We start from the raw sequence: 12,699 nt of genomic DNA on the forward strand, positions 1-12,699 counted from the left end.
CAGAACACAGTACATTCTTGTCTAAGAGAAGGAATGATGACTATTTTTGAAACAAGTGAAAACCATGCAGAAATACGTATTTTTAATTATTACATTTTTGAATGTTAATATAGTGTTCTTCCAAAACAGCTCTAAAGTATGTTTTTGTGGAGTCTTAACTTTTATAATTCCTAAAGGTGTCTACTGATAATGTCTATCATCTTGTAACTGTATCTCCTACAATGAGCAATGCTTAGCAATTAATTACAAAGTAGTCCAAACTCTCTCATTGTTGAATTATTCAGGATAATAGATGGATTTAGTGACTAGCCAGTAGTTTTCCATCATTTTCTTAGATAATGATACTGTTGAATGTTTGAAAGAGATTCTTTATAGCATGATTATAACATGACTAACAGTATTATGACTGTAATATGGAAGTTAATTATTTCACTCAACATGAAATCCACTGAATTTCGACATATGACTGAAGTGTAACAGAGTGGCAAATTGAAGTGTGCAATCTCTGCAATCAGATCTTTCTAAGAAAGATGGCTTTTCCAAAATAGCATTTATGCAGCCCTCTGGCTGCTGCCCAGATTTGGCATACCTAAGTTGTTTCATTTCATAAAGCTGAATTGCTTACAAATCAGATGCTCCTCATGTTACAAATTCACAGCAAAACAGGCTGTGATACAGCTGTGTAGAACAGGTACCATCAACCTGAACCACCCATTAGTCTCTTCTCTTTTATTGATGATCTTCCTATTGAAAAGCAGTTTCTTCTTTTTATGGAAGATCAAATCCACTATCAAATCAATGGACTTCCACAGGCCAGGAACTAAGTGGTGTTCCTGCATTATACAGACAACAACAAGAAATCGCAAAAACTTTCCTTTTTAGAGCACCTTTCTGCCAACCACCTTTATGTATATGCTTTGTAATTAATGGTTTGGCTCGAATTCTCTAACAAGAATCTAACATCACCTTTGCTTGTTAAACTCCAAGTGACTTAGCTTTAAACCCCTTTTATTATCTTTCAAATAGTACAAGCTGAAATTCCTCGGATGATGCTTTTCCATTGCAGAAACTGGATTCATTGATATTATGGCTCATGGAAGGCTACAGTATCCACTCAGACTAATAAGGATTAGGGAAAGAATCACTGCAAAGCAATCAGGGCTCACCTTAAAGGTATTTTATATCTTTATCTACATGAAGGCAACATTCCCTGAACCATATCCCCATTTTGAGTTCTATGACTGTACTGTCCAGTAGGTTAGCAAGTCTGTGTGGGCTTGTGCACTTGACTTGTGAATCCTGCAGACACTTTCACAACTGCTACAACCATAAAACTGAAGTATTATTAAAAAAATGTATTTCTGCAAAATGTATGTTCCTATGCAGAATGATTCCACAGCATATCTCAAGTTAATTAGTGTGGAAATTAAAACAAGAGTATTTTACTGCAGAACATTTTAATTAAGCTCCAGCTTGAGAGCTTTTTTCCATCTTGATCCTGCAGCGCTTTTTGTCTGGTGGTGGCAATCTGAAGTCAGGGTTGAGACCATCAGGGCAATTACTGGTGTTAGGTACCACTTCCTTCCCAGGGCACCGAAGTGCCAGGCATGTGCTGCACAAACAGCTCAATCCCATCCTATTCAAACCCTTTCCTGTCTTACACCAGGCTGAGACAAGCATATCTGAAGACCCTTTTAACAGTCTAACAGAAATCTTTTAGTTGACTCATGAATAAAATATCTGTCAACGTATACATGCAATCATAGGCTAGGGGACTTTGGATCTGAAATGCTAAGTTTAAAAAAAAACCATCCTTAAGAATATGCTTTGTTCCATAAGGTGTTTTTCTTCCTAAACGAAACCCCAGTGTAATTTCCTGTATAATTACCCTTGATGCAATCCTGCCATTGGAGTTTCCCTCAAGGGAAAGAGCTTTGGGTAGACAATGGTAAACATAGGCTGGCTGCAGCGGTGGCAGTGTCCCAAGGGACAGTGCAGCAATTCCAAGAGGCTTTTGGGTAGTGAGATTGGAGTCAGAAAGTTTAAATCTAGAGAAGAAAAGAAACAAAAACATTTATAATAAAAGGACTGCATGATAAAGGCAAACACAAGCATGATCCATGAACATTCAGAAAACAGTTGCCTCATATTCTTAAGGTTTTGTTAAAACAACGAGGCAATACAAATTACCACAATTAAAGTGAGACACATAGTACTTTCCATATCTAAATTCAAAAAGTTGAAGTTAAATGTACAAGTTTAGCATCTGTGGGCAGAAGTACAACTGGGCTAAAATACCCAGGTGAAAATATTATAGCTTGAGCAAATATTAGAAAGGATTAAAAGATCATGAAGGATTTTTAGACACAGAGATGATCTAGACAGATGTTTAGTAACTAATAACAATACAACATTATGAAAAGGACATCAGTATTATTTTATTAAAATATTTCAGCAACCAATCCAGCAGGACAGCTAACCTCACGACAAAGTCCAAACTCCACCATCAGCAAAAAGAGATTTGCAGTATTTGGAATTACTTGAAATTCAATCCAGCCCAGTGTAATTCTCACAGGCCCCACCAAAGAGACCACTCTAAAAGGATCGATACATTCCTCATCTGTTAAGTGTTCCCCCACAGCCTACAGGATGCCATCATTTTCACCAAAAGGGACTCCAGGGTCATTTCCTGGGAAAGAGCCATCACTTTCCCAGGCCTGGCCCAAACCACACAGTGTTTTATAAATTAAACCCCACATGCTAATCTCCATCTAGAAACTTGAGAGACGGCCAAGACAGGTGAGTGAGTTTAGATGCTGAGTAATCAAGACAAGATGCAGTACCTGATATATCAGTTTTATGGTATCACACTGGTTTCAGCTTTCCCCCACTGCAAGGCTGAACCCCAGACACAATGTACCAGAAGAGCCCCAAGGAGGGGACAAGCGGGACATTTGCGTCAGAAAGAAAAGGTCACACTCTGCAGCCAAGCAAAGACTGAGGAAAAGTAGTCCAGTCACTTCTGTCACTTCCCCAGCAGCCGCCAAGTATTTAACAGCACTCTTGAAACTGCAAATTTAGGCAGTGACAGATGAAATCTGCTGCTTTAATCATATGTGCCACCTGCTTCCCCAGCCCAGCGTTATCGTACACCTGTCTGACACAGGCCCTGCTCCTGCTCACCGAAACTGGGCTGATGCAGAGCTAATGCCCACAGTCTTTAATAAGGTCACTCAGAACAGGACATAGCTAGGGGTGGGTGTATATGGATATATAAATCCATCTTTTTCAGGTTCTGCATCTTGGCTGAAAATAGGTGTAATCCTCACAGCCTTGTATAAAACCATTTACTAACCAGTCCTTTGACTGATTTTGCAGTATCACCTTCCCATTCCCCCACCAGAGTTCACTGGCATCTTCAGGAACCACATCCACACAGCTGGATTCCAGAAACGACTGTGCAAGTCACAAGTGGGTGAGAAAAGGCAGACCTCCTTGTACACTTCTCCTGGCAAAGCAGTGAGGATTTACTCCAGTGGCCAAGGTACAAAGAGACCCTTTCCATAACCCCTCTAATCTTCCCACTGGAACTCTCCACTCTTCCGCTTTCTCCTCTGACCTTTAAAGCTGAGAATTCCCAAGATAGCATCAACAGTGGGGAGTCACAACACATCCAGATCTGAGAGGATCTGCAGGTTATCATCAGATATTGCTAACTCATGTGATTGCATGATGCAGAACCAGATGAGCCAAGGGCCACTTTAGAGCAGAGAGCCTGAATTGGGGCAGAACTAAAGCAGCTCAGCTGTCACGCTGTGCTGAAATGGCCGAGGGCTGCTCGCATTTCTTCTGCCTTATGTATAACAAGTCTGCCAGTTTAGGAGTGTGCTGCCTGGCAAGAAGCTGCATTGTTGGCTGATGCATCTTATCTTGCCTCAGGAACTGTATTTCTCATCTCCTATTTCCATTAAAGAGTTTCTCCTGCAAAAAAAGGTGTCTTTCTCCATACAGGCTTCAAGTAAGAAACCATGTATAAGCACCGCTTGACCTCAGAAATAGTCTTTGGAACTCTGTTTTTTGATATTGGACATTTTTGTTCTAATACAGCAATTCAAACATAATTTGATTAAACAAACCTTAAAATATAAGTCCTTGTCCAAGCCTTTGAAGAACTGTTAAAAATGTTCCTATCACTGCCAGAAAACACTTTCACTCTTTCTGTAATCTGAAGAAAGCAGAAAATTTCATACCTTTCAGAAACCTGTAGTAGGTGTTATAGAGGGTCCTCATGGCCAGTTCTTGCAAAGGCAGGACATGATCTGTTTCTGTCCCTATAGATTTCACCTCTGCTGGCAGGAACACAGTTAACTGGCCTGATGAAAAAGAGAGCAGTTTCACCTCTGAAACTTGAATTGGAGAACCACAACTAGAAGGACACAAGACATTTAAAAAGTGGTTAGAAAAAAAATAATAAAAGTAACTTTACAGGGAAACCCAGATGACCAACCCAAAGTAAGTCTGATACTGCTCTCCAGTGCAGCACCCCTCAAGGATTCCGTGCAGAGAGCAGTGCATGGTGGGGTTGACCTTTAAAGGTCCCTTCTCAAACTATTCTATGATTCTATGTTTCTACAGATTCCCACCTTCTGTGATGTGCTAGACATGGGACATTTGGAGGAATTACTCATCAAGTAACATAAAGAAATCAGAACACACCCAAGGGGGTGAACCACGTATGCTACGTGCCCATCACTTTGCCACGTGACAATCCCTTTTAGCCTCTGTTTGTAAATCCTTTACTGAGGGAAGCAGTTTCCTACCCAACAGTTTGCTTCCTGTGTCTTGGATCAACCAGCTGAAAGCAATCATGGATTTCTCAACCATAACACATGAGACAAACTCCAGCCCCTCTAAAAAACGTATTTTATGTGCCACTGGGTGATTCTGCACTACACCTTTCCCCATCCACAGAGCTCCCTTGGATGGCATTGGGTAGGCAGATGAAGGAAAAAGAAAAACAACAGCCATGCTGTAGTGGGAAGATATCCTAATAAGTCTATTAGCCTTGCCCTTCCCAAATCATATATGGAAGGGGAAGGTTATTTGGATCCAGAGAGAGAAACTTAGCTTGTAGTAAAAATAATAACTCTTTACGTGATCCCTGTTGCAAGCGATCATACCAGAGAGACACGCATAGGAAAATTCTACTAAGAGGTTGGGGAAGTCAACAGGGGAATTGGAATTGTTTATGACAACTGAAATTTGAAGCCAAGAGCAACTTGTTAGGGCCAGTCCTAACAAATGGAACAGAAACACAAATTTGTCAGCCTTCCCAGATATTAGACCTAAAACGGAGGTAACCACTCTCAACCTTATCAGATGTGAAAGAAGTCTCATAGTACTTCTCAGACAACAAAGAACCTCATCTCTTCTGATTAAAGGAGAAACAGCCCAGAGAAACAACCAAAAAAGAACAGCATCAAACAGCAAACAAGTCAATAAGCCTCTTGCTAAATATTAAATACTTTCCCATTAGTGAGGTTAAAATATAAGTGGGAATTCAGAGATCCAGTATTCCAATGATCCATTCCCAATGAGTAAGTTATCACAATAAATAAATCTATAATGTATTTTCAAGCTGAATAACCCCTTACCAACCTCACTAAGGAACAAACCCTGAACTCGCTACAGCCTCTGCAGTTCAGAGCTGGGACATTTGGTCTACTTCATGTAAAGGGTGAGGCTATTAATGCCACACACAAAATCCATGGAGGTTAAAAATTGGAATAGAGGATGGTCTAAACAGCTGGGGAAAAACAGGAGCTACAGAAGAAGCCTGGTGGATAAATAAGTGAGGGGAAAAAAAAGCTGAGACCACCTATTGGCTGCCTTCAACAAGACTGACAAATCCCTAACTGGGGACTATGAAATCCAATCTGCAAAAAATAAGATCAAAATTTATTTTGAGTGCTGAGATCATCACCTCTCATATAAAAGACTTTTTTCAGTCAGTCTGACTGCAGGATGCCCAGACAGAGATTCAATACTTACACAAGGCAATTTATATTCTATTTTCAGAAATCAAGCTTTATGTCAGTAACAGCAGCTTGTCAGATTTTATTCTCCAGTGGAGGGCCAGACAGAGCACTAAAGCCTGGATCTTCAACTCTTGCCTGACCCATGAAAACCTTAGCCTGGTTACTAAAGCTTTCTTGGAAAGAACACAGAAATTCTTCACATGACCATTATTACACAATTTTGAAGTCTCTTAGCACATTATCAAATAAAACCTTTGCTTTCTTAACAATATATATGTGCTCTTCTCATACTGGAATTATTTTCTTAAAAATAATTTGCAGTGTTTCAAGATAGTTTCACAATAAAGCAAGGATCTGTTTGGTGCACAAATACAGACATTTTTCTTACTAGAAATTATCTCTTTTTACTATTCATTATTAAGGAAGAAAATCACTTTTCATTCCACAGAGGCATTACAAGAATCAATTTCATTGGAACACTTGCAACTCCTTTAGTCTCTTCTATACCAGATTTTTAAGACTAGATTTTATAATTCTGTACTAGATTTATAATATAATATCAGAAACAGTAGCAGGTGGTCTCACCAGCACTGTACACGTAAGAACAGCAAAAAGAACTGGTAGGATCTTCACAAAGGTCAGTGCAAAGATAAAGTCTTTTCACTGAGTATAAAATGAAAACTTAAAAAAAGGACATGGTTGTTGTATAAAACCACCTGAAACAGGCAGCACAGTTGGACCACCTCCTGCATTATCATTACTATTTTTGGTCACAATCAATACAATTCTGGTAAATTTAAGGTCAATTTAATGTCTGTCTAACAATTTACAATCAGATCTGAAAGAAAAAAGGCTAGAATTTTTCCTTCCTGAAAAACAAAATTAGTAAAAGCTTGCGAGTCACACAGTTCAGCAGAACTGTAATCCAACTGCAAGTATTTAAATATCACCAAGCAGCTGACATGGGAATATTAGAAAAACCTTAAAATGCCAAGACTCAGCATCTCCCATATTGCAGCAGAGTGCAGGCTGTAGAGAGGGAATTTATATTTAATGCGAGATCTGCTGAGAGTGAGCATACCAGAAATTTATAATTAGATGGTAATGGGGACAATCCTCTTCTGATCAGTTTTACACCAGTAAGGCTCCATTCATCAGGGGTGCTGATCCTAATTTATGCCAGTGTCAGGGCAGAAAGAATTAAGCCAGTGTCCTACACAGACCACTTTTTTCTTGCATTCTAACCACAAACATGAGACAGCCCAGGATATTTTTAAAATCCACATGTAAAAATAAACCTGTCAATCCATAACTCCTAAAAAAAGTCACTTTAGTTAGTAGGTACCAAGACCTACAAGAAGCTGATACTGGGATGTAAAATGAGTGAAGGAGCTGCACATAACTTTTCAAGATATGACCAACAACCTACAGAAATGTGAGCACTTAGAACAAAATGATTTTATTATATTGCAGCTTCTCTTTGTTTCTTTCTTTAGTTCTGGAAACTCTGTGAAGCCTACATTTTTGGCCAACTTTTCAAGTCAGCTCTAGACCTTACATTATTATTACAAATTCTTTCAGAGTAACTTCACTGTTATGCCTTAATACCAAAATAGTCAAAAGTCAGCAATTAACACAGAAGATTTATTACAAAAATAAAACAGAGCAGGGAGCTGCCGTGATCCCCTCCAAGTAACATTAGCTCTGAATCAATCACAGACATACAAAAAATAACTAGTTGTATCATAGAGAAGTTTTACAAGGACAGGTACACAAGACATCTGAATGAATTCATACCTACCCACTGCAACCAATGACTTTATTATACAGATAAGATGGGAGGCCTTTCAGGTGAATGTTATTATCCACATAAACATACTGAAGCTCTCGAGAACGACCTAAATCTGGGTTTAGAAAACAAAAAAAGTCAAGGGGAGAAAGGGTGACATAGTGACAATTACAATCAAAGCAATTCTTTTTAATTATAAATAAGCTAATCAGACTCAATGTAAGCAAACATAAATTAGTACTTCTCAGTTGTAAAATTTCAGCCAATGGTTTTATTATGGATGAGCTGAAAAGCTGTTTAGAAGCAAGCATTTCAAATTACTAAAACAAAACAAAGCCCCCTTTCAGAAGCCCTGAAAATCCCATTATAAATAATTAAATTTTAACATTGACAAACTCTGAAGTCAGTTTGAAGAAGCAAAGGGACAATTGATTTCAAATCCTCCGTGCATACTTCAAGTTCATAAGGTCAAACCTGCTTTCATTAAGTGGCCTCATGTCAGTGAAATCACAGCTTCTCTATCTTTGGGAAAGTGGGTAAGACAGACACAAGAATGTGCTCTGTCCCCCTCCTTCTCTTCTCCAAGGAGAGATCCTTGCTGGGATTCATTAGCCTTAACCAAATACAAGTGCAGTCATTCAGAAACGAGTCTGTGTGATGCAGTGAATTACAGAGCCCCAGAAAACACAAAGCATTAAACTGCAGAATGTTAGACATCAAAAGTTGTGGCTGCAATAAATGATCAATACTTCTGCAGGTGTGCTGATTGCATTACTGCTCTTAAAATATTCATGGCTGGTAGTCAAAAGAAGCAAGTACAGCATGATTAAGTAATGCCTTTGTAGACTAGAAATCTATTAAGATACCTCTGGATAGAAGCATATCAGTATGGATCCATTTTATTTTGCTTAGAAAATTAAAATGAAATGGGAAAATTTAGGTTTCTTGGAAGAATTCTCAGAAATGAGAATTTTGCTTATTAGCAAGGTCTAGTGAGTGGTAAAACTGTCTGCTATTAAAAGAAGTGAAAAGCAAATGAGAGACATTTCAAAAGACACCAAACTGAACTAAACAGAAAAGTCTGAAAGAGTTCTGGACTAGTAAGAAAGCTGATGTGTAGGATCAGCTGGGCAGCCCAACTCATCTGGCACTCCCTGCCCTTTGAGACACTGGGGTAGGAAAAGGTTTCTATATTTAGTGCAAAGCACAAAGCAGGAGAACAAAGTCTGAAAGCCTCTGGCCAGGATGGGAGAGCTGTGACCCAGACAAACTGCATCGTGAAAAACACAAATAATCTGTGTGCCTCCCAACTTGTTAAACTTTCATGAGGACCTTAGAGAGACTAAGATAAACAAGCATTTGGCTGCATCAGCCACAGCAAGACAATACTAATATTGACTAATTCTGACTTCCATCTTTATCAGTTACCTTGGCTGGCAGAAATAAGGGTAACTGGAGAAATGGGCACAGCTTCTGTCCCCTTTGTAATCGTGACCAAGAACAGAATAAAAATTAAAACAATTTCTATGATATTTCCATTCAGAAATTCTATTTGGAATACTGATCTCTTGTCATTCCCTGCTACAACAATAGGTAATAAAACCCCTTCTTTATTACTGAATAGTTTTATTGTACACAAGGGCCATAAATACCACTTATGGCAGATATTTTGAGTGATCCCTCCCCAGATGTGTGTCCATCTGAAAATATACTGAATCTCTTCAGCTACCACCCATTTGAACGGCAGCTGTGAGCACCAGAAACCTTAAAAGCTTGTGCTGAGGAGTGGCACAATATCAAATCTTTGATATAAAGAACAAGTGATGAGTTTTAGAAACTCCTTTTCTAAAATAAAAGTGTTAACAGAGAAAAAAAATGAGTTTGGGGTTTTTTTCCCCCTTTAACACAGACCCTTGCTTTGCAACAGTCTGTGGGGGTTTCAGGGACCATAATCTGGGCTTTGTTCAAAGCAGAGTCACTGGACATCAAGGGACACATTCAACCATCACATGCTGCTTTGACCCTGTCCCAGAGACATTCCAGCTCACAGAACTATCTGCTGCATCCATCAAGTGTCCTGCCTCAGGATGGGAGCACAAATCCCTCTGCTGACTGATGGGCACTGCTGGAGATGCTGCTGAGCATCACCTCAACCAGATGATTTATCTGGGCTCACTATTGCAGGGCTGAAAATAGTTTAGTGAAGTTCTGGGGTATTTTTAGATGAAACAAAACCCCATTGTTATCCTACAATGAATAGAAATACTGCAACACAGAAGCAATGTAACACAATAAAATACTGTAAGGCTGGTGAGGAATCAGCCAATACAATTTAAAGCAGGTAGCAGGTGGATGGGACATGTAATGTTCAGAGAATGTTCCCTCGTGTTGCAGAAGCCAGTTAGACTAAAACCAGCAAGAAACCATGGGTTGCTGGGGTAGCTTGAATGTTCTACTGTTTAACTTATTAATTTAGAGAATGGCAGAAAATTTTTAAAAGAGGCTCATCTTGCTGGTTTCTACACAGATGTATGCAAATGGGCTGAAAATCAGGCAAGTCAAAAAAAGCCCTAAAGCTGTTCTTTTCATATGCACTGAGAGGGGGGAGTGAGGCTGCATCTCATCTCTTCTCTCTGTCTTTATCTTATGCTATGTTTAGATTCTAAGTTCTGAGTTGACTGCATTTCCTAGGTAATTAAAGCAAATTTTTGGATGTTAGACAAAATATCTCAGTAGGAAAAATTCAATTCCCAAAGCCAAATAGCCTGTAACTATAAATGTTCCTTTGATAGAGTTTCTTTGCATTAAATAACCAAGCATCTTCTAGACTCCAAAAGATTTTTTTCCCAGTTTCAAACATTATCCATAAAGTTTAAATTTTAATAAATCATCACTTTGAAAGGCTCTTTGTATCCTATCCACATTAATTTTTATGTCTTATATCAGCCAACAAATATTGTTAAAAGTTCTCTAAAAACCATGCTTCTGAAGAACTCAGTGCAATAAGGAAGTTGCCCATCTCTGAAAAGGCTAAAGCTACAAAGAAGGTTTTCATGTGGCTTTTGCAAGCACTGTACTGTGTCTAAAACATTTCCACTTTCCTCCTTCCAGCCTCCCAGATCAAAGACCTCTCTCCCAGAAATGACCAAATGCCATGAGTCCTGAACAAACCCCAATTCTATTTTTTTTTCTTTTTCTCCCTCCTTTTTTTTTTCCTTTTTTTTTTTAACCTCAGGGCCCTGGCATATGCATTCCACATGGCTGAAGATGGAACAAAAGCCCTTGTGTGGCTGCACTGATGCTCTTTTAACCATACTGTGAGGGCATGGACACAAAAGCAGCATATACTGAGGTAGAATAAGAGCTTTGTTTACTGTGCACTGATAATTACTAGACCCATTTTCTGAAGAAAAAGTGCACATAAACCCTCAAATAAAGTGATATAATACTGAATATTTGCTGTCATAACATCCCCTGTACTGCCAGTACACTTGAGAATTTATGGCCTATTTTAATTATATTTGTACTTTATTACACAAATGATTTTTATTTTTGCAGTGTCATCAGATTCACATTTCTGCTTGCAGTGGAATTTGTTTTCAGGCACTGGAGCACTCGGTAATGCTAAAAATTTAAAGTTAATTTTCTGTCAAAAGATAATTTATGTTGTAAGTAGATTGATATACAATGATCAGCAGATTTCTAAGACCATTTAGTAAGGCAGCATGAAGTTACCATGACAATAATACAACTGCTCAGGATGCAGCTTCCAGTTCAACTTATACATAGAATTTCTGGAGTTGTTCTTAAAAATTAGTATAATAGGAAGACCCAAAGGCTGAGATCCATGATGTCTCATTTCTTTCAGTATAAACTGAAATACTGAAAAATGATTTTTACAAAACACTGGCATATCCAAGATTTAGGCGTATTCTGCAAAACAAATTACTAATTCACTATTGTTTACCCATCTGTTTGTTTATGGTCCTGTTCTGAAAGCCAGGGAGTGGGATCAGGTATTTTTGCTGTATTTTAAAACTGATTAACAGTGTTACACCGTTTTTCCCAAGACACATGTGCCTGCAAACTTAAAAGAATGTACAGGGCACAGAACCTCCTGATCCCTGTCCAGCAGGGCTGTGCTGCTGCTGGAACAAACCTTGCACCCATCAATCCAGGAAGAGGAAAATGCAGATTTCCACTACACTTCACAAGAGGCTCTGCTGGCAGCTACGAGGGACAAACCTGGACAAGGCAGAATGGATTCCTGGTCGACAGAGTAGATGTCACCCACCACATGAAATAAATGAAGGAAATAATGCTCTAAAAAGCATTAAGCAATTTGTTTCAAGAGTATTTCTTTTAACATGGACACATCTACTAAAAAAAAAACCACCTCAACCATTCTGTCAGGAGATGAATAAATTCTCTGCTTTTCAACACAGCTCCCTAACTGCAAAAAATTGTTTTGACAATATTTGCTTTACTATCACTTGAAAGTATTTATGCAGTATTTTTCACCATTATTTAGCATCCTTATCAGTCATTAACTGGTAAAGTGAAGTTGGATGTAAGAATACACACAAAAGCCCCACCAGCCAACATGTGCAGCAAGCAGAAGTAATGCTACAATTATGCCTTAACTTCAGCAATACTCCAAGACAAATATTTTCCCAAGCAACAGAAGATTAAATCTATCTTTTTGCTTTTCAATGCACTCTCTCTTCTACTTTATTTCATCACATCTTGACCACTCTGAAGCCTTCTGATTCTTCAGAGGAAGGATTAAACATTTACATTTATACTGTGCTGCTTTTCCTCTGAACTCTAGGATTTATGATTCAGTTTCATATCCACAGATAGCAAATTATC

General features: G+C 38.6%; 1 protein-coding gene across 5 annotated transcripts in view; it reads right to left on the minus strand.

The window, feature by feature from the left end:
• LRRC28 (leucine rich repeat containing 28) overlaps nucleotides 1–12,699 on the minus strand; it is a 49,744-nt gene that overhangs the window by 3,638 nt on the left and 33,407 nt on the right. For all 5 annotated transcript variants that reach the window (XM_018913960.3, XM_009090029.4, XM_018913962.3 and 2 more), the window contains 3 exons: nucleotides 7,840–7,942; nucleotides 4,251–4,426; nucleotides 1,889–2,048 (listed from right to left, as the gene is read on the minus strand). In XM_018913960.3, coding sequence (XP_018769505.1) covers nucleotides 1,889–2,048; nucleotides 4,251–4,426; nucleotides 7,840–7,942 — 439 coding nt within the window. The remainder of the gene's footprint in view (nucleotides 1–1,888; nucleotides 2,049–4,250; nucleotides 4,427–7,839; nucleotides 7,943–12,699) is intronic.

The sequence above is a fragment of the Serinus canaria genome, chromosome 10 (genome assembly GCF_022539315.1).
Source record: "Serinus canaria isolate serCan28SL12 chromosome 10, serCan2020, whole genome shotgun sequence".
Lineage (NCBI taxonomy): Eukaryota > Metazoa > Chordata > Aves > Passeriformes > Fringillidae > Serinus > Serinus canaria.